The sequence below is a fragment of the Beta vulgaris genome, chromosome 9 (assembly GCF_026745355.1).
Source record: "Beta vulgaris subsp. vulgaris cultivar EL10 chromosome 9, EL10.2, whole genome shotgun sequence".
Classification (NCBI taxonomy): Eukaryota; Viridiplantae; Streptophyta; class Magnoliopsida; order Caryophyllales; family Amaranthaceae; genus Beta; species Beta vulgaris.
The window spans coordinates 5,942,851-5,963,886 of NC_079210.1; the positions used below are offsets into that span (position 1 = coordinate 5,942,851).

General features: G+C 36.7%; 1 protein-coding gene across 2 annotated transcripts; it reads left to right on the top strand.

Moving 5' to 3' along the window:
- The first annotated feature begins 1,883 nt into the window (after positions 1-1,883).
- Positions 1,884-8,720, top strand: LOC104883170 (pentatricopeptide repeat-containing protein At5g65560). 2 transcript variants are annotated; one of them, XM_010667640.4, is made up of 3 exons: positions 1,884-5,104; positions 5,260-5,585; positions 8,005-8,720. In XM_010667640.4, exon 1 carries the CDS (start codon positions 2,192-2,194, stop codon positions 4,973-4,975), a length of 2,784 nt encoding a protein of 927 aa, XP_010665942.1. In that variant the 5' UTR covers positions 1,884-2,191; the 3' UTR covers positions 4,976-5,104; positions 5,260-5,585; positions 8,005-8,720. The 2 variants fall into 2 exon arrangements, with proteins under 2 accessions (XP_010665942.1, XP_048491841.1); XM_048635884.2 differs by having other exon boundaries at positions 5,312-5,585.
- Positions 8,721-21,036: the final 12,316 nt, after the last annotated feature.

Below are 21,036 nucleotides of genomic sequence, written 5' to 3' on the forward strand. Positions count from 1 at the left end.
GGCAGGGTGACCCACTCTCTCCCTTACTATTTGTTGTTTGTATGGAGTACCCCTCCAGGATAATCAAGAAGATTAGCATGAGACCTGATTTTAGCTTCCATCCAAAGTGTGCTCCAATGCAGCTAACCCACCTATGTTTTGCAGACGACTTAATACTGTGTAGTAAGGGTAAGTTTCAGTCTGTATTGCTACTCCTTCAAGGTTTCAAGCTTTTCTCTGAATCTTCAGGCCTACAAGCAAATGACCAAAAGTCTGCTATGTACTATAGTGGTATGCTTGAGGGTGATGTTGACTAAATATTACATATATTTGGCTTTGTGAGAGGATATTTACCTTTTAAGTATCTAGGAGTGCCTATTTGCTCCAAGAGACTCTCAATTGCTGATTATGAATGTTTGATGGATAGGATGATGACCAGAATCAGGACTTGGAGCTCTAAAAATATCTCATTTGCAGGGAGGTTACAATTAACAAACTTTGTGTTGTTGAGCCTTCATATCTACTGGGATCGGGTTTTTGTTTTGCCTAAAAGTGTCTTTAAGGATATTTGGAAAGTTTGCTTTTCTATGGACTGGCAATCATTACAGTAGTAGAGTTGGTCATGTGAATTGGGATGATGTGTCTCGACTCAAGTTATCTGGTGGTTTGGGAATCATAAATAGTAATCTCTGGAATCTAACAGTCATGGGAAAGTATGTTTGGACGGTCGAGAAAAAATTAGATAACTTATGGGTTAAATGGGTGCATTCTGTATATATTAGAGATCACACGTGGTGGGAATATTAGCCTAAGGCCTCAGCAAGCTGGTATTGGCGCCAGGTGTGTACTGTGAGGGACAAGTTGAAGCATCACTTCAGTAGCACTCAAATACATCAAATGGAGTATTATTTTGCACACAAAGTTTATGAAACTCTAGCTGGGGAACAAGATAGCTTGAACTGGAGCAGAGTTATTTGGAACAGATTAAGTGTTCCAAAACATCAGTTTTGCTCACGGTTAGCAACATAGGAAAAACTGAGAACTAAAATACAATTGTTCAAATGGGGAGATGATCTTTGTCTGCTTTGTGGGACTGCGCCTGAGACGAACGCACATTTGTTCTTTCATTGTCAATTTAGCCATGGATGTCTAACTAAAGTCAAGCAATGGGTAGATATCAGATGTCAGAGGATGGAACTTGGGTAGATCATTACTTGTATAGAAAAAGGCACTTCAAGTTCAGGAGATCAGTGCAGCTTGCTAAACTTGAGGCCTTGGTGTATTTCATTTGGAGGAACAAGAATGAAGCTCTATGGAATTTTAAAGTTGGTAGTATAGATTCCACCATACGTCGTATACAAAACATTGTAAATCAGAGAGTGTATAGTTGGTTGCTTAGGAAGATAAGTGATGATGATAGAAGATGGTTTAAAAAACTGTAAGTAGTTGTTCCTTCTCCCTGTTGGGCTGAAGTTTGGTTGTAAATGTTTTGTTTGAAATCCAATGCTTGCTTACCTATATAAAAAAAAATAACGAAAGTAATAAAGTGACTCAAAGGATCTTAATATTGAAAACCGATTACCGGAAGAAAATCCACCAAAGTATGCATTAGGAATCAAAATATAGTGATAATTACAAATTTCTCAAACATCTCTCTTAAATTGTTTTCTTTTTAATCTAAAAACAATAGACATAAACGACCCTATAAAGTATCCAAAGTTCTATATCAATCTCGCAAATGACAATCATAACGAAAATAAAAAATCATAAAATGGTACAAACAAACAAGCACAAAAACAACGCACACCTTATCTAACTTTAACCGGACCCAACCCAACCCAACCCAACCCAACCCAACCCAACCAGCCCCGAAACGAACGTTAAGAACAAGAGAGAGTTATTGCAACCGCCGGGCACACCCTCCTCTCTTCTCCGGCCCAAGCCACAAACAACCCTAAACATACCCTTTTGGCTTTTCAAAGACCTTTCTCTTTCTTCCTCAACTGCCCCCCCTTCCCTCCCTTCGACACTCTCTTTCTCATTCTCTTTCTCTCTTCCTCCACAACCGTGGTCTTCCAATGACCACGTCGTCAGAGGAGTCCGACCCCTCTTTTTTCTTATATTGATCACACACAAAAAAAGAAGATACAACTTTTAAATCATCTTTCATGGCTGACATTTTGTTGGGTCTTTCCATCTTCTACAGACTACAATGGTAAAGCTCTTTAAAACCCCATCTCATTTTCATCTTCTTAAACTTTATTCTCTATTGGGTTCTTTTCATATCCGTCGTTTCTCATCAAAAAAATCCAATCTTTCTTCAATCAAATCCGCCCTTTCATCGTTGCACCACTCTAATGATACTTTAATTTTGAGAGTTTGTGAAATTTTGTGTGATAATCGCTGGAAATGCAGCTCCGAATTGATTCGTTTGAGCCCTAAATTTACACCATATCTTGTGGAAAGAGTGATTCATACCCACATGGATACTGGATCACTCTTGCAATTCTTTTATTGGGTCTCTAAGACCCCAACTTATGAACATGATTTCAATTGTTATTTTTCTATGATAGATAGGCTGGTTTTAGATTGTCGTTATGATGATGCCCATCATTTGATAATTTTGACTGTTAAAGCTTGTAAGAATGCTCAAGAGCTGAAAAGGGTCGTGGATTATTTGCTTGATATTCGGAGGCGGGGTCTTAAGATCAATTTGTATAGTTTTAATACCTTGTTGATTGCATTGGGTAGGTTCGACATGGTTGGTGTTGCCTGTAATGTGTATATTGAGATGATATGTAGTGGAGTTAGTCCTAGCCTTTTGACATTTAATACTTTGATCAATATATCCTGTAAGAAGGCAATGGTCCGGGAAGCGGAGATTTTTTTGAGTAAGATTTGTCGGTTTGGGATGTGGCCGGATGTTTTTACTTATACTTCGTTGATTCTTGGGCATTGTAGAAACCACAATTTAGGTAAGGCCTTTGGGTTGTTTGATATGATGTTGAAGGAGGGTTGTGAACCAAACTCAGTGACATATAATACTCTGATCAATGTGCTCTGTGATGATGGTAGGATAGATGAGGGTTTGAGGCTGCTTAGGAAAATGGTGGAGAAAGGGGTTGAACCTACTGTTTATACTTACACTGTTCCAATTCTCAGACTGTGTGAGTGTGGTCGGGTTGAGGAAGCTTCCAGAGTTGTGGGGGCCATGTTGAAAAGAGGCTGCAGCCCTAATGTTCACACGTATACAGCTCTTATTACTGGGTTGTCTCATGCAGGGAATCTGGAGGTTGCTACTGGATTATACAATAGAATGATGAAACATGACGTGTTTCCAAACACTACTTCATGTAATGCGTTGATCCATGTATTGTGTGATGGTGGAAGGGTTGAACAAGCTCTGAAGATTTTTGAATGGATGGAAGCTCATGGCTGTTTGCGGAATTCTCGTACCTACAATGAAATAATAAGTGCATTGTGTTCAAGAGGTTCTGTGAAAGAAGCTATGGTGCTTTTTGGTGATATGAATAAGAATGGTCCCTCACCAACTGTGGCAACATATAACATTCTAATTTATGGTTTCATAATGCAAAAGAATCTGGATCATGCTTTAAGATTGTTTGATTTGATGAGAGATAGTGGATATGAACCTGATGAATACACTTACGCTGAAATCATATCTGGGTTCTGCAAAGTGGGCAAGCTGGAATTAGCCTCTTCTCTCTTCCATGAGATGACAGAACGAGGTTTGCTTCCAACTGAATTTATCTTTACCATTCTAATTGATGGCCATTGCAAAAGAGGTAACATAGATGGAGCACTAGAATTACTTGGGAAGATGAAGGAATATAGTTGCTCTCCTGTAATTGAGACTTTTAATGCCATTATAAGTGGATTAGCAAAAGAAAATAGGTTTGTTGATGCGGAGAAATTGTGCAGCAGGATGTCTGAGTATGGATTTTTACCTAATGTTGTCACCTACACATCATTGATTGATGGCCTTTGTCGACATGGTGGGACAAATCTTGCTTTAAAGGTGCTTCATGAGATGGAAAAGAACAACTGCCAGCCAAATTTGCATACTTACAGTGTACTCATACATGGATTTTGTCAAGAAGGAAAAGTTGACTGTGCAGAAGGTTTGTTTGAACAAATGCAAAGGGAAGGAATATCCCCTGATGTTGTGGCATTTACCTCTCTTATTGATGGGTTTGTAATGGTTGGTAGGCTAGATCATGCCTTTAGGCTTCTCCAGAAAATGTTGGAGTCCAGCTGCCAACCTAATTATCGCACTTTCAGTGTATTGCTGAAAGGGTTGTATAAAGAATGCCATTTTCTGGTCAACAAGGTTGCAGTCCAGAATGATGTCTCTTATAGTTTCCCTTCTGATACTAAGGACATTGGATCCGAAGTAGTCAACCACCTCTTTGCCAGACTCTCAGAAATTGATGGTGAACCCACAGTCAGCACCTACGAGACTTTGATAACTGGTTTATGTAGAGAAGGCAAGTACTACGAGGCAGAACAATTGGTAAAAAACATGCAGGAGAAACAATTGCCTCTGAATAATGGCATCTGTAATTCGCTATTGATAATTCATTGTAAAGGTTTAAGAGTGGAAGCTGCTCTAGGACTCCTAAAATCGATATCAAGTAGTGATTTAGAGCCCCCATTATCTACTTATGCCTTGCTTATATCTACGTTGTGCAAGTTAAATCAGGTGGATGAAGCTGCATCGCTGTTTAAGGACGTCCTTGATAAAAATTGGAACTCAGATGAGGTTGTATGGAGTGTGTTAGTTGATGGATTATTGAAGGAAGGACATTTGGATCCATGTGTGAAGCTACTTCAAATAATTCAGTCCAGTAAACACACTGTCAGTTTGTTCACGTCCAAGCTTTTGGCTGAAGAAATGTCAAAAGTGGAGGGATCTTCGAAAACTAATCTGATTGTTGACAAACAGATAGACACTACAGATTGTTCCCCTGATTGAGATCTTGCATGTTCAGCGAGCATTGGCTCGTGATTAATTGATGCTTGTCAGTGTTTCTGCAAGTGATAGTGATCGCGATGGCAAAAGTTTGCCGAAGTGTCTCCTATGCAGCTCTGTTGTCCACACAAGGTGAGCAAGCATATACAAACTTCAAGATCTGCTGAACTTTATGCTTCTCTTCTGTGACATAAGTTTTTTTGCTCTGCCAATGTCAATGTCTTCAATTAACATTTTACTGATTTATCTTTGAGTCTAATGCTATTACTATGTGGTGAAAATGGTAGGGACTGGGAACTTATCATTTCCTTTGAGTGGTTGGTCACGGGTGGCTATCAGTATTATGCAAAAGTCCATGATGGAACCAGTTGCATCTTTCTCCATATGAGTTGCTTCAAGGAGGGGTTTTCTCTATTGGCAATTTAGCTAGAAGATTTTATTCATGGAAGCATATTCCACACTCTTCTTGATGGATTGGAGGCTGAAGTATCATGTAGTATCTGGCCTTGAGGGTGTCCCTTGAGAGCATGGAATTCAGAGAAGCCGCCTACAAACAGTCTGACAGATGCTTCAGTGCAGGTGGCTATATTATCAGAATTGGGGCTCTGTGAAGGTAAGAGCTTTACCTCAAATATCATATACATGGAAACCTTAAGACTCCTCAACGGCTTAACCATATTAACTGTCAGGCGGTAAAGTTACAAAGGAGGAAAGTCCTCACACATTGCTCAATTTTGAAGTGATTTTTTTTTTTTTTTTTATTGTTTTGTGATGCACTTAATATGTCACTTAGTTGGAAGGATGATGCTGAAGTTCCGACTTCTGAGTAATCCATCTGCAGAAATTATTATCAATGCATCTGTAGTAGCAGAGCACATAAAATATACGGTTTTTTCACCAAGTAACCCCGAGTTTCAAAAAAATTCACCTGGTACCCTCCATGTTTTCAAAATTCACCAGGTACCCCTAAGCTTCAAACTAATACACGGGTACCCTTAAATACCCTTAATGACTAACGGCGTTAACCGCCGTTAGTCATTAACCCTAATTAATGTCTAATCATAACCCTAAACCCTAAATCTAACCCTAACCCTAACCACCCCTCCCCCACCCTCCCACCACCCCTTTAGCCTCCCCCACCCCTCCTCCTCCCCACCCCCTACCCCTCCACCGCCGCTTGATCGTCGTAGCACTAGTTAGAGATCTGGGTCCTAGTTGATACTCAGATCCATTGACGTTGGGAATATTTGAAATTGCTAGACATTCATCGAATATCGTACCAAATTTTTGAGTACTTCTAGTTTTGAAAATCTAACATAATGATAAGTCAATATATAGAGATATGTTTGAAATCTATAAAATGTTTGAGAGAACTTTGGCTGTTTTGCATGCAATTTCTGTGATAAATATAGCATGCACGCAATGAAGAACCTGGAATTGTTTTAACCTGTTATAATTGTGGATTATTTGGTGAAGGAGATCATATTAGTATCTGACATTCTAGTTTCTGGTCTTTAGACAATTACTAGCATGGCTACATTTTAAAAACCTGGAATCATTTTAACCTATTAGGGGGTATTTGGTTGGGACGGTAGGACCTTGTTAGGGGTAACCAATAATGGAAAGGGAATGGCTGTACTAAGATCCATATTCATGGATTTCAATGGTCAAATTCAAGCATAAAAGCTTCAATTGCAGCTTCAATGATGGAATTGGACCACTAAAACCACCACAATAACCAAAAAAAATCCGACCACTGTTCATGAGTGTAGGAAAGAGGAAGATGGCCAGGGGGAAGGAGGAGAATCCAAAAAGAGGTGGCTGTTAGGATGTAGAGAATGGTTGGAAGAGGAATCAATCATGGTATTTGAGAATTGATGAGAGAGGAAGAGTTGGGTAGGGGTAGTGGGGTTGTTTCCCAAAAAATGAACCAATCATGTTTTGAAGTTCCCTTTTGTGATCTCATCTATCACCTTTCTTGATTCCTTTCATTTCTTTGTTGGAGAACCAAACACCCCTTATTAGTTATAGATATTAAACTATTAAGATTTAAGCATGTTATCATATTGGTGAAGGAGATTGTATTAGCATTTGACATTATAGCTTATGGGCTTTAGACAATTACCTTGCTGAAAAAAGCCAGCTCTTAAGACTGGGTCTTGAAGGGTCTAGCCAAGTACTTCTCATGTTAATGAGGTATGAAATAGTTGCACTTATATGACTAGGTGGTAGATATATCAAATAACGTGATCTGAATGATACATCCCCAGTTCTACCTTATTCAAAGCAATATGAACTCCCTTCAGATAGTGGAAAAAAATAAGACACTAGGACTTCTTCAAAGCATTTAGTGATGTTACAATACATTTGAGGGTTCGGACATTTCTAATATGGAGGTGAAATTATAGCGCTGACTGCTGAGTGAGTGGTCATAGGCAAAACTTGTTATTGGAGATTGGTCATTGTGCCTGTCAATAATTGTTATTGGAAAAGAAAATGGCAGTAGAGGGGCATTTATATCGGCTTGCAGGTGTTTGCTCATGGCTGGCCTGGCCGGTCTGATGTGGTGGAAGTTGCATGGGACTATGGGAGCCCTGGGATAAGGGGAGAGAGGGAGCTAGAGGGTGGGGCTCCATATGAACAGTTCAGTAATCAGTATTGAAATTAATTCAACATATGTTTCACCACAGGAATTCATAACCCGACATAAATTAAATAGGTGCTGCCTAGGGATTTTTTCAATATGATCTGTGTCCAAATCTTCTACCCTATTCTTGTACCTTGTGTGGCTTATGAGACCTGGAGTATCAATGATCCTATCAGCTGCGAGTTGATTCAACTGTTTGAAACTATTAGACCTTGTCGGAATTGTTGCCATCTCTGTTTGCTTTATAGTTGAGGTGTCTGTGGATGCATCCTGGTGATACTTGGTAGTCAAGAGAGTCTATCCTTGTCTTTCGCTGTATGCATGATTAAGTAGATACTTCTACATTACAAAGAAATAATGATTTATGGTTGCCATCTTGTTGCAGGCTTGAGCAATGTTGCTTGGATGTGTCAATGGAGTACATTTTTCCAAGATTTAAGGCAAGTGTACACACACATTTTATAGGTGATGTGATCTTGTGACACTCAGTTGTCCCTTTTTGTTGTATACCTAACCAGATAAGTATAGCAGACTACATTCTATTCAGGTGACCCAATATTCATTCAATATTTATTCCTCTAGTTTGATTCATATTCTTTTTTAACAGAAAGCAATAAGAGTATAATCTCTTTTTTTCGAGAAATAAATCAAATCTTCAGTATTGCTGACAGAATTTTGTGAATTCTACTTAATATTGCTCTGTGTTGGAGTCGTAATGCTTTAAAATCCATCTTAAGCTGCAATTTCTGGTGTACGAAAGCATCAGTTGATTGCGTCTGTTTGTCATCTAGATCCACAGAGGTCGTATCATATAAGGTGTAAGTTAAGTTGAGGAAATGGTGTGTAATTTTCCATGGAACATTGTATGTAAATGACAATGGTAACAGATATCAAAGGTGTTTCTTCTTCATTGAAACTAGTACTAATTACCACCGGAAAGTATGGTAATGACTATGACTAATAAGTACCTAGTGGTATTGAAAAACTATGAAGTTACCCTATGAAGAAATGCATTGCTATATCACTTCGATGTTGTATGAAAGGAGAAGTCGGTATTATAAGGTGTGATTTATTTTCTAATACACCCAACTTTTGATTTGATTTGATTTTTATGTGAAAGTATTTAGTTCTTGAGGAAAGATGCATTGTGCTTAGTTTGATGGTAGAATTTATCAAAATCACCTCTAATTGTACTTAGTTGGATGGTAAGTTTTTAGTTAGAGTTTCGTTCTCAAGTACATTTTGTATTCTATTGATTTAAGCTTGTGGCAGTTGCCTTAATATGAGAATTTAATTTTTTATGTCGATTGGTTAGGACTTTGGCATATCACATCCGTAATTTGTGCTCGTGGCTGACAATGATCACGGTAAGTCGATAATATGAATAATATGAAATTTGCAGGTGCATCAATGGTTAATCAGTTTCAAGTTGGTCTATTTTATTTATTAAGGGCTGCTCCTTTTCAACTTTCAATATTAAACCCATGAATTTATGGGCTTTTGATGCCACAAAAACAAAAGGTGAATGGTCAATGTTATTGTCCCGAGTACATATACAAAGTAGTGTACGTATACTGCCTAATGATTTGGTGTATTATCTCTATTTTATAAGAAAATATTTCATTTATTAGTGTTGCATCACGCGCTACGTGCGTGGCATCCCAAGATATTGGAATTGGTATATTTTGTACAACCTAATTATATTAAACATGCTTAACAAAAAGGTGCGTTTGTAAGTGGGTGATTATTTGTGTTACTCATTGACTTTATGTCCATGGGCTAATATTGCGCATTTAGCAACTAATGATTGTTGTGATTTGTTAATTTAATTTCTGTATGCATCAATTTCCCACTCTAAGACATCGCTTCTCATATGTGTTAGGCAAACTTTGAACTCTAAATTTTACAAAGAATTTACAGTAGAAATGTAAGATTGGATGAAGGTCAGATGGTTCATTTTGCCTACAGTTTAGGAATAGAAAAGTGCTCGAAACTTAGGTCAGTAAATGGACCCCTTTAGACTTAAGTTATTTGCAAGTGATCCACAAAAGATATTGAAAAGCATATAATAAATACCTAATTTGAAGATAAAACTTTCTCTATTATTATACTTGCTTTTCCAAAATAGAGATGTTTTCTTTAGCTGAAATGTTTACTACATTATATTGGCAACATATGCATATTGTCCTCAAAGAGAGCTTACTCGATTAATAACTTTATAATGAATAACTATTCAAAGAAATACATATATCTATTATGTACTGTTAACTTTTGTGTGGTTGAACTCCATTAATGGAGTTTAGACAAAGAAATGGAAGAAACAGTAGAGAGAGGAGAAGAGGTGAGAGAAGGATAATAGGAGAGAAAACTAAAGACTACATTGTATTATCTTGATAAAAGTAAGTATTACAAGTACCTCCTATTTATACTAAGTATCATATTAGTATAATCTAACAAACTAATAACAAACTAAGCTTGAATTAAGGGGGCAACTAACAACTAACAACCTAATATCTATACTTCAACATCCCCCCGCAAACTGGACATGTTTGAAAAACATGTTCAGTTTGAACAATTTGTACACACAACATATAATGAACAATGTAGCAGCAGCAAGAAACACCTCTCAAAAGTGCATCACCAAGAACTCGAATCCCAGAAACATCACAATAAGGCACCACCATCTCTTGTCTCATTAACTAGCTTTTGAACTTAGTAAGTTTATTGAAGAGCAAAGGAAGATTGGCTCTTGGGGTGGCTACATTCGATCATAACGCATATAATCAGTTTCAAGCTCAGCAGCCGCAGCAACAACAAGATGAGTCACTAGGGCAGCTGTTGCTTCTGCAGCGCAACAACAGCAATTGCAGGGACAGGGAGAAATACATCAATTAATTCCACATCAAGAACTTAATCAACAACCTCATCATCAAGGTTCTACAAGTCATAGCCATCATCAGATTATTTTGCAGCCTCTTCATCATGAATATAATCAACAGCCGCATCAAGGTTCTTCTTTTTTTGTAAATTTTACAGCATTTCCCATAACATTCAAATTTGTTTGCATCAGCAACTAATGAACAAACAACCACTATCCAACCACTATCCAACTCCTCACCATATCAAACAATCTCACCAACTAACACCATATTCCCCCCCTCAAGCTTAGAAGGTTTGAAAAAAAAAACATTCTAAGCTTGAAGATACTAAACAACCAACACCAATCAAATAAGATATAAAGGGGTGAATTTGAGTAAATTTGAATGGAGAAATGAAAAAGAATGTGTTTTCGAATTTGGGAATGAGAGACATTTAACATGAGAAAATTGTGAGAAATATGAAATGATCACTTTCGGGTCTCAAAGAAACGCCTCAATGGGCTTGAAAAAGACCTCTATGGGTCACAAGAATGACCATCTATGGGTCAAAACAAGACCATCTATGGGTCAAAACAAGCCACTATGGGCATTAGAACAAGCCTCTATGGGCGAAACAAACCTCTATGGGCATCAAAACAAGCCACTATGGGCATAACAAAGCCAACTATGGGTCGAAAATTGAGGTTAAAGTCATAAGACTATAGAGAATTTTGGAGGTTAAAGTCATAAGACTATCAAAATTTGGAGGTTAAAGTCATAAGACTATCAAACTTAGAACCTAACAAAGTAGGCTTTGAGCAAAAGAGATCACGATGGATCTTTGAACAAAACAGAGAAATGATCACTCAACAAGGATCACAGAGAAAATTCAGATGAAAAACTCAGTAGATAAACTGAATTCAGATGATTAAAAGTAGAATATCAGAGAACAAGAGCACAAAACAAAAAAAATTGGAGAAAATATTGTAGTAGAGAAAGAGAATGAGGCAGGGAGAAATGAATGCAATGTGAAGAGAATCATTATCAAGGTTCGATATATGAACAAGGAGGAAGAAACTAAAAAAAAATTCACCACAACTAATCCTCAACTAACACCATCAATAACCACAACAACATCAACACAACAACAAATCCAAGAACAACATCCAGTAGAACAAATCAACACATTTCAAACCACCATTGATAATGATGACTTTAATACCATTTCTCTTCAAAAAAAAAAAATCATCATATGTCTCTTGCAATCCTTCAAATACCAGAATCATCTTATCCACGCAGCAACTAAACTTCGTCCATCAGTAAGTTTTCCCAGCAAGCAACAGTACAAATTTAACTAAAGTTTCAGCAAAAGAAACTCTAAGAAAAAACAGGAAGATTTCGAAGCCGCCCAATTCAATTCAAGAATCAGAAATTTTAGCTCAAGAACGATGGAATCATGATTTCAAAGAAACTTCAAACCGCAATCATTTCTTGAAAATCAGACAATTGTGGGTTATATTCTCCTTCATAGATCGATCAACAATAATTCACAAGCCAAATTATCAGAATGTATTTCAATTGTTCTTCAACAAATTGAATTCTGCAACAAGAAATTGATGCAAGAATTCGCAACCCGAGAAATTGATTTTGATCGAATGAGAAAGAGCAAACAAATCTGAATTCACAAGCAGTGAAATTTTAGAAATCAAGAATTATTTTCTTGTTTCGCCAAGATATTTCGCAAGAAATTGACATTCAAACTCAAATTTCTCAAATTGAGAAGAGTATAAGAAGCCCGAAAAAGAGGTTAAAATTTCAATTGAAATCCGAAATCAACCACGAATTAGGGAAAATTTAAGAAGAGATGGTGATTATAGACGAAAAAGAAAAGAAGATGTAATGGAAAATTCGACCAAAATTGAGAGATTTGAAATGAAGAATATCGAGTTATGAATCGCCTTTTTAATGATTTTCTAAAGAAACTGGAGAATTTGAGATGATTTTGAAGAATCAGAATGAATTATGGAGGCTATAAGAACTTTTAATCAACTAATTTCTGACCTGAATTTCGCATCAAGAACACAATGAGAATTTGCAGCGGATTTCAAAGAAATGTAGAAGAACAGAAGAACAGAATGATCTTATTTCCAGAATCATTAACTGGAGCTCTGATACCATGTTAACTTTTGTGTGGTTGAACTCCATTAATGGAGTTTAGACAAAGAAATGGAAGAAACAGTAGAGAGAGGAGAAGAGGTGAGAGAAGCATAATAGGAGAGAAAACTAAAGACTACATTGTATTATCTTGATAAAAGTAAGTAAGTATTACAAGTACCTCCTATTTATACTAAGTATCATATTAGTATAATCTAACAAACTAATAACAAACTAAGCTTGAATTAAGGGGGCAACTAACAACTAACAACCTAATATCTATACTTCAACATGTACAAAAAAGAAATCCATAAAACTATGTGCTAAAATCAATAACTTTACATCACATAAAAAGCAAGAAAATCAATCAATCAATAACTTCGCTAGCAGTATACAATAATTATAAATACAAATCAACGAAAGAAAGTAGAACACAGACAATAGTTAAATAAAATGTGGAGTTTCTTGTCTAAAGCAATGAAGAACTGAAATCCCCGCAAGAACTCTACATCACATTGATAACTAACAAGTGACAATACTGTCTTGATTTCATGCATAGCCAGCTAGCCTCGCATCACCAAAATTTTAGGTTCTTCCCTTTCTTTAGTCAGACAAAATCAATCAATTCGCCTAATAATTCAAAAAGCTATATAAACTCTCTTAGCCAGACATGGTCGATTAAGATAGATAATATATAGAGAAACACAAGGTAGTGAGAAACTGAAAAAGAAGACAAAGAAAAGAAACAATTATAAGTATGCGTTAGATTCACTATTGCTTAAATTTCCTAACGGCCCGTTTGGTAGGAGGTTATAAATGATGGGAATGGTAATGCATTATAGTGTAAATTTGTACTAGAAATCCAATGTCATTACCAATGGTAATGCTACATAATCACAAGATATCCATTTTCTTCCTAAAATCTCATTACTATCCATTACCACTTGGAAAGGTGGTATTAGGTGGTAATGAAAATATATAAAGGAAAACCCATGTTTTGTGATAAAGTTTCATTCCCATGGTTATGGACATGTGAAAATCTTTACACATTTACACTAAATTTCATTACCATTACCACTATTTATAACCACTGACCAAACGGGCCGTAAATGTAATAGTACCCCTTCAGTGCAACTAAATACTTTGATCAAGCGTGAAATTCCAGAAAATGGAAATCAAAAGAACCCAAACTGTGGTGTTGATCCTCATCCTAAAAAAAATTAGAATAGCTATAGAAAAAATTACAAATCGATAAGATGTGAAGTGTTGGTCCCCATACTCTCACATGCTAAGCGAACACTCTTCCATATGAACTACATCCCCAAATCTAAAATATGGGAAAGAAGGAGAAACAGAAAAGAAGAGAAAACAATAAAAAAAAAACAAGAATAAAATAGTTCCAAATGAGGTTAACAAAAGACACATGATAACAATAAGATTGAAGAAATCAAATTAAATGATAGGTAGCCATTGTAGTGTTTCTGAAACCCTGACATGTATTTGCACACTTGATTTGTAATGTTCATCAATTAAAGTGGCTTTGAATAGATTGTTTGTGCCATGATGTTAAGCTCTAATATTGATGTGTTAGTAAGTTTGTCTAGTTCATGTCATTAGGTAATGTGATGTCGAGTGTCATTTGTTTGAGTAGATGGAGGTGTTAAGTAACCAAATTAGATGGCATTAGATCTGAAATACAAAAAAAGAAAGGAAAGACGCTAATTCATAATAATATAGACAGAAGATCACAACTCTAAGTCTACAACAGTAGTAGTAGTTAGTATTTATGTGGAGAAAGGGGGGAAGTGTAAACCTGAACCCTAAAATGGTGTAAAAACGCACTAAAGGAAAGCATTCTTCAGGTAGATATAGTGAGGTTCTAATGGACTGGGAGCACAGTAGCCGACACGTTGGGGGAAGAGGTGCAATAATCTGGTTCCTATTGCTGTGTTGATTGTTATAAACTACAACAATCCAGAGAAATAGGAAAGAAGAACCTCAAAGAATTTTATTATCTCTCTCTAAACTTTTGTACAGAATTAATGAATAGAAGAGAAAAGATTGTAGTTTATATATACACTACTACAAGGAGCTCAGGTAGGTGGTTATAACAACCATATAACAAACTAACTGATTGTAAAATGAAGAAATAAATATGAACTGATTTGCTGAGCTAGATTTTGCTGAGCTGGAGTATTCTCCAATACCCCCTTCAAGTTGGGGGTGATTGAGATGAAGGATCAAACAAGCCCAACTTGGAAAGAAGGTCTTTAAAATGTGGTGAAGGCATGGATTTACTAAAGACATCTGCTAGCTGGGATTGAGTAGGCAGGTAAGTGAGTTGTAAGAGACCTTCTAAGACTTTGTCACGAGTAAAATGACAGTCTATTTCGATGTGTTTAGTGCGTTCATGGAACACAAGGTTCCTAGCAATGTGGAGGGCACTCTGATTATCACAATGTAGAGAGAGGCTTCAAATTTGTTAACCCCAGCTCCTCAAGTAATCTAACAGTCCTTGCCACTTCAGAAGCAGCTGAAGCCATTGCTCTATATTCAGCTTCTGAAGAGGATCTGCTAACAGTAGCTTGTTTCTTGGACTTCCAAGAAATAGGTGAATTATCCAATAAAAGAATATAACCAGTAACTGACCTTCTGGAATCTGAGCAAGCAGCCCACTCAGAGTCTGAAAAGGCCTGAAGTGTAAGAGTATCTGTAGCTTTAAGAAGTATGCCTTGACCAAGAGAGTGAGAGAGATATATGAGAGTATGGTGCAAAGCTTCCCAATGAGAGGTGCGAGGACAGTGCATAAATTGACTGAGAGTTTGGACTGTAAAAGCCAAATCAGGCCTGGTACAAGTGAGAAAATTCAGCTTCCCTACTAGAGATCTGTAGGATTCTGGATTAGAAAGTAACTCACCACTAGTAGCTTGTAATTTGAGATTAGCAGGAAGGGGAGTAACAGCCTTTTTGAAGAGGTCAAGACCACTTTCAGCCAATAATTCAGAGCTAAACTTCTTCTGGCTAAGAAGGAAACCTTCAGAGAGATAGCCAACTTCAATTCCCAAGAAGTAATGTAAGAGACCCAGATCCTTAATGCCAAAAATAGAATGAAGATGCTGCTTGAGCTGAGTAATTGAGAGAGAATCTGAGCCAGTGAGAATAATATCATCTACATAGACTGCTGCATATGTAGTATGAATGCTTGAGTGTTTGATAAACAAACTGTAATCATTTTTGGATCGGTGAAAGCCTTGAGAAGTTAACTCACTAACAAGTTTAGCAAGCCACTGTCTGGAAGCCTGTTTGAGACCATAGAGTGATTTTTTTAATCTACAAACTTTGTTGTCAGGATTAGGAACTCCAGCAGGAACTTTCATGTAGACTTCTTTAGAGAGGTCACCATGCAAAAATGCATTGTTGACATCTAGTTGATAAAGAGGCCATTGTTTGCTAGCAGCAAGAGCTAATAAACACCTAATGGTAGGCATCTTAACCACAGGACAGAAGGTTTCTTCATAATCTATGCCAATTTTTTTGTTATAACCTTTGGCCACAAGTCTGGCCTTGCATCTTTCCAATGTACCATCTGCTTTCAATTTGACTTTATACACCCATTTGTTCCCAATTGGCTTTTTGTTAGGAGGTAAATCCACTAGATCCCATGTGTGATTGTCATTTAGAGCTTGGATTTCATTTGCATAGCAATTATCCATTCAGGTTTAGAAGCTGGTTCAGAATAACAGGTAGGTTCTGTGAGAGTGGTGGAAGTTTGAGAAAGAAAAGATTTGTAAGAAGAAGGAAAATGATCATATATAGGAAATAAAGTTACACCAATAACTAGGAAGAGTAGATGTGTGACAGTAATACTGGTTCATATAAGAAGGGGGATTATGAAGTCTGGAAGACTGTCTAGGAACAACTGAGAGTGGAATATGAGAACTGAGATCAACAACTAGTGGAATAGAAGGATGGAGATCAATTGCTGGGGGTGAAACAGAAGAAGCAAGAGACAAATTAGTAGAAGAAGAACTTGGAGTAGGTGAGTGAATAGGAGAAACATAAGGGAAATCTGAAGATGGTTCTATGGAAGCAGAAGATGATGGAGGGAAATAATCATCATCATTGAAAAAATCATAGGTGGAAGAAGGAGTGAATATGGGAGAAGAAGGAACAAGAAGAGAAGGTGAGTGATAAGGAAAATGCCTTTCATGAAAAATTACATCTCTAGTAATGTGAAGTTTCTTAGTGGAAATGTTCCAGACTTTGTAACCTTTTTTAGTAATAGAATAGCCAAGAAAAAGACCAGGAAGAGCACGAGGATCAAATTTAGATCTATGGACTTTGGTTGTGGAAAAATAACACAAACAACCAAATGTCCTTAGATGATCTAAAGAAGGTACAGATTGATAAAGCTTTTCATAAGGAGTTGTATTATGTAGGCTAGACAGGGGCATCCTATTGATCAAATAGGCTGCACAAATAAAGAACACAATCCCCCCAGAAGTGAGCTGGTACTTTAGATTGAAAAGACAAAGCTCTGGCAGTCTCCAATAAATGCCTATGTTTGTGTTCAACCACTCCATTTTGCTGTGGAGTATCTGCACAACTTGTTTGGTGAGTAATACCCTTTGAATGAAAAAGAGTTTGCATAAGGCCTTCAGTGAATTCTTTAGCAGTATCTGACCTGACACAGAGAACTTGTGCAGAAAATTGTGTGTGAACATAAGCAAGAAAAGTAGTCATAATATGAACAACATCATATTTGAATTTCAAAAGGTGAATCCAAGTATAACAAGTGTAATCATCTACTATAGTCATAAACTGAGTACAACCTGTATGAGTTTTGACTTTATAAGGACACCATAGGTCTATATGTAAAAGTTCAAATGGCTTTGTAGTCTTGATACTACTATGAGTAAAAGACTTCCTAGGAAGTTTTGCTGCTGGACATACTTGACATATTACATCATGTAAACATTGACTTACATCACAATTAGGCAACAAATGTGTTATTTTTGTGAAAGGTAAGTGACCAAGTCTAAGATGCCACAACTTAGCTTGATCAATAGCAGATAAGCAGTGAGTAGTAGTAATTGATTCATCAACATCAGAACATGAATCTTGAATATGGACTTGATAGAGGTCTCCTTGTAATTTACCAAGAAGCATGGATTACCCTGTCTGGCAATGATCCTGAATGAAACACTAATTATGAGTAAAATTGACATTGCAGTTCAAATCTTTGCAAAGTTGAGGCACAGAAATAAGATTAAAAGTGAAATTATGAACATAAAGGACATTGTGGAGCACCAAGCTTGATGTGATATGAATTGTACCAATGTGTGTTACAGGTACTTTTCTTCCATCAGGAACAGTGATAGTGTTACTTTGAGAAAGAACTTTGTAGTTACTAAACCAAGAGAGTTTAGAACAAATATGGTCTGAAGCTCCGCTATCAATCAACCATTGATTATTGAAAGAAGAAAGTAGACAATAAGTACCTAGACTAGTGCATGACTAGTAGATTCTGTAGGCTCCTCAGTAGAAGCTTGTGTGGATGTTTGATTCTGAATGAGAGACAGCAAGTGATGGTATTGTTCCACAGTAATAGTGTCTGGCTTGAACTCCTGAGAATCAGATTGTGCTGAAGAAGTAGCTGCAGCTACTTTCTTGTTATCTTTAAAACCCTTAAAACCGGGTGGAAAGCCATTAATCTTGAAACATCTTTCTAAGCTACGACCAGGGATCTTGCAGTGAGTACAATAATAACTAGAAGCAAGTCTTTTAGTGCCAGAAACATTCTTCTGAGGATAAAATTCCTGAAGATAAGAGTTGTGTGAAGTGTTAGACTGATATGATTGTTGTTGTGGTCTGTAGTGTTACAAGTGCAGTAAGGGAGAGGGTTTGCATCATGTAATTCATCCCATACAGTTTTCATTTGAGTATAAAATTCAGATATACTAGCATTTCCTTGATGCATCTCAGACAATTTTTGTTCAAGGGAGTAATAAACTTGTGCCATAGATGAGTATCCAAAACGATCTTGAAGATCTTTCCATATTTCTGCAGCTGTGCTAAAAAATAGGACACTCTTCTTGATTGTATGATCTAGGTTAGTCAATAACCAAGAAATAACCAGGTCATTACATCTCTTCCAAGGAGCAAAATCAGCAGAGGTTTCACTAGGTATTGCTAAACTGCCATTAACAAATTGCAGTTTGTTCTTAGCATATAATGTGATCATCATTGATCTTCTCCAGTCATTATATCCATCACCATTGAATTTAACAGAAATAATTTGAGCTAAATTTGAATCAGAAGGATGTATATAGTAAATGCGAGAAGGATTTTGATTAGGTGGAAGTGTATTTTCTGAATTGTTGTTTGTTTGAGGCATTTTGAACAGAATTTTCACTTATCTCAGTTGATAAATGATAGGAGAATCAAGATTAAAATCAGATGATAAAATTTCTGAGTTCAAGTAATCAACGAATTTGAACAAGATTAGATTGATGAACAAGATCAAATTAATCAGAATTGAAATTCTAAAGATTAAGAAGAAAACACATCAACTTGTTTCAGTGATTTCAACTAAGAATTTCAATCAGCACAACAATTTCAGTTAAGAGATTGCAGAATTTTACTTTGATTGATTCTAACACAAGCATCTAAGAATCAAGAAATGGAAGTTAAGAGTTTCAGATTATAACACCTGAAGTTTCTTCACAGGATTTTCCAGAATCTTTACTTAATTTTGCGCAGAAATGATGTTCAGTGAGCTTCATTTAGCTCTGATACCATGTTGATTGTTGTAAACTACAGCAATCCAGAGAAATAGGAGAGAAGAACCTCAAAGAATTTTATCATCTCTCTCTAAACTTTTGTACATAATTAATGAATAGAAGAGAAAAGATTGTAGTTTATATATACACTACTACAAGGAGCTCGGGTAGGTGGCTATAACAACCATATAACAAACTAACTGATTGTAACAAATTTAAATAAGTAAAATGAAGAAATAAACATAAACTGATTTTGCTGAGCTGGATATATGCTCAAATGAACAAGCAAATTGAAGAAGAAAAAGAGTTGGTGAAAATGTGAATAAGAACTGAAGAACAATATTTGGATACCCCTCTCTAGTCTCTTCCCCCTTCACTTATGACTTATCTATAGCCTCATTAGATATATTCCCAAACTCGCACCCATAAATGTTTCAATGATGACTTCCCAAACTTGCGCCCATCAAGTTGAGTGAGAACCATACTTGATCAAATTTACAAGCCAGCAAACGCAGCAAGTTTAGCGATTGTATCAACATATGGCAAGTGAAGTACTGGAGAATGTGTTATGAAGAAAATAATTTTTTTTAGGATATGATGAAGGGGCTCACATGAGAGGACCTCAGGAATACAAGGTGAAAAGTAATATCACTACTCCACTACCTTAATTTCATGAATAAAAGGAAAGAAGAAGGAAAAGGGGTAAGGAAAGTGTATTTCTATATAAAAATATAAGGCGGTGGTAAGTCATTTTGTTAAGAAATTAAGGGATTGTAATGTTTTGAGAGGTTTGATGTGGGCCCTAAGAAGACGTCAGAGTTTCTTTATCCGTACGCTGAAATCCTGCAAAACAAGGTTAGGCTATCCCGAAGTTTTTTCCGAGATTGCCCCTCCAACGTTCAAGTCATATGTGATTGAGGCAAAGTGGGAAAAAAATCAAAGTAGAGATAGATGCTCTAGATTTTGTAGGTGAGAATTGAATACATGTTCATTGATCAACGGGGGGTTGTTCCAACTTCCAAGAACACCCTTCCTAAGGCACCGTTCAGATAGCTAAGTACAATGCATCTTTCCTCCCGAGCTAAGGCAATGTTTGGTATGAGATTTTCACAGGTTAGAAACAGATTCAGTAAAGCATTACCATTACAAAATGTTTCGTGTGCCTAATCCATAACTGTATCCGTTTATTAAAGGAAATAAATACTGCGCATTTGTTACTGCTCAAAATACAGGGGAAACATATTCCATCACCTTCCTGTCTTCTAACTCCTCCTTGTCTGTCACTTTTATCTCCATCTCTACACATCTCTCCCTCATCTTCACACCCTTACCCATTCCGTTTCTCTATTAAACCAAACAATGGATAACAGTAATGTTCACTGTTTCCTTTCCCCTCTCTTAACGATGAGCATTCCATTCCGTTTGCAACAATTATACCAAACGAGCCCTAAATACTTGCACAGAAAAATGAATACAAAAGTTGGGTGTATTAGAAATTAAATCACACCCTATAATATCGACTTCTCCTTTCATGCAACATCAAAGTGATATAGCAGTCCATTTCTTGATACCTGAGTAACTTCATAGCTTTTCAATACCACTCGGTACTTATTAGTCATTACC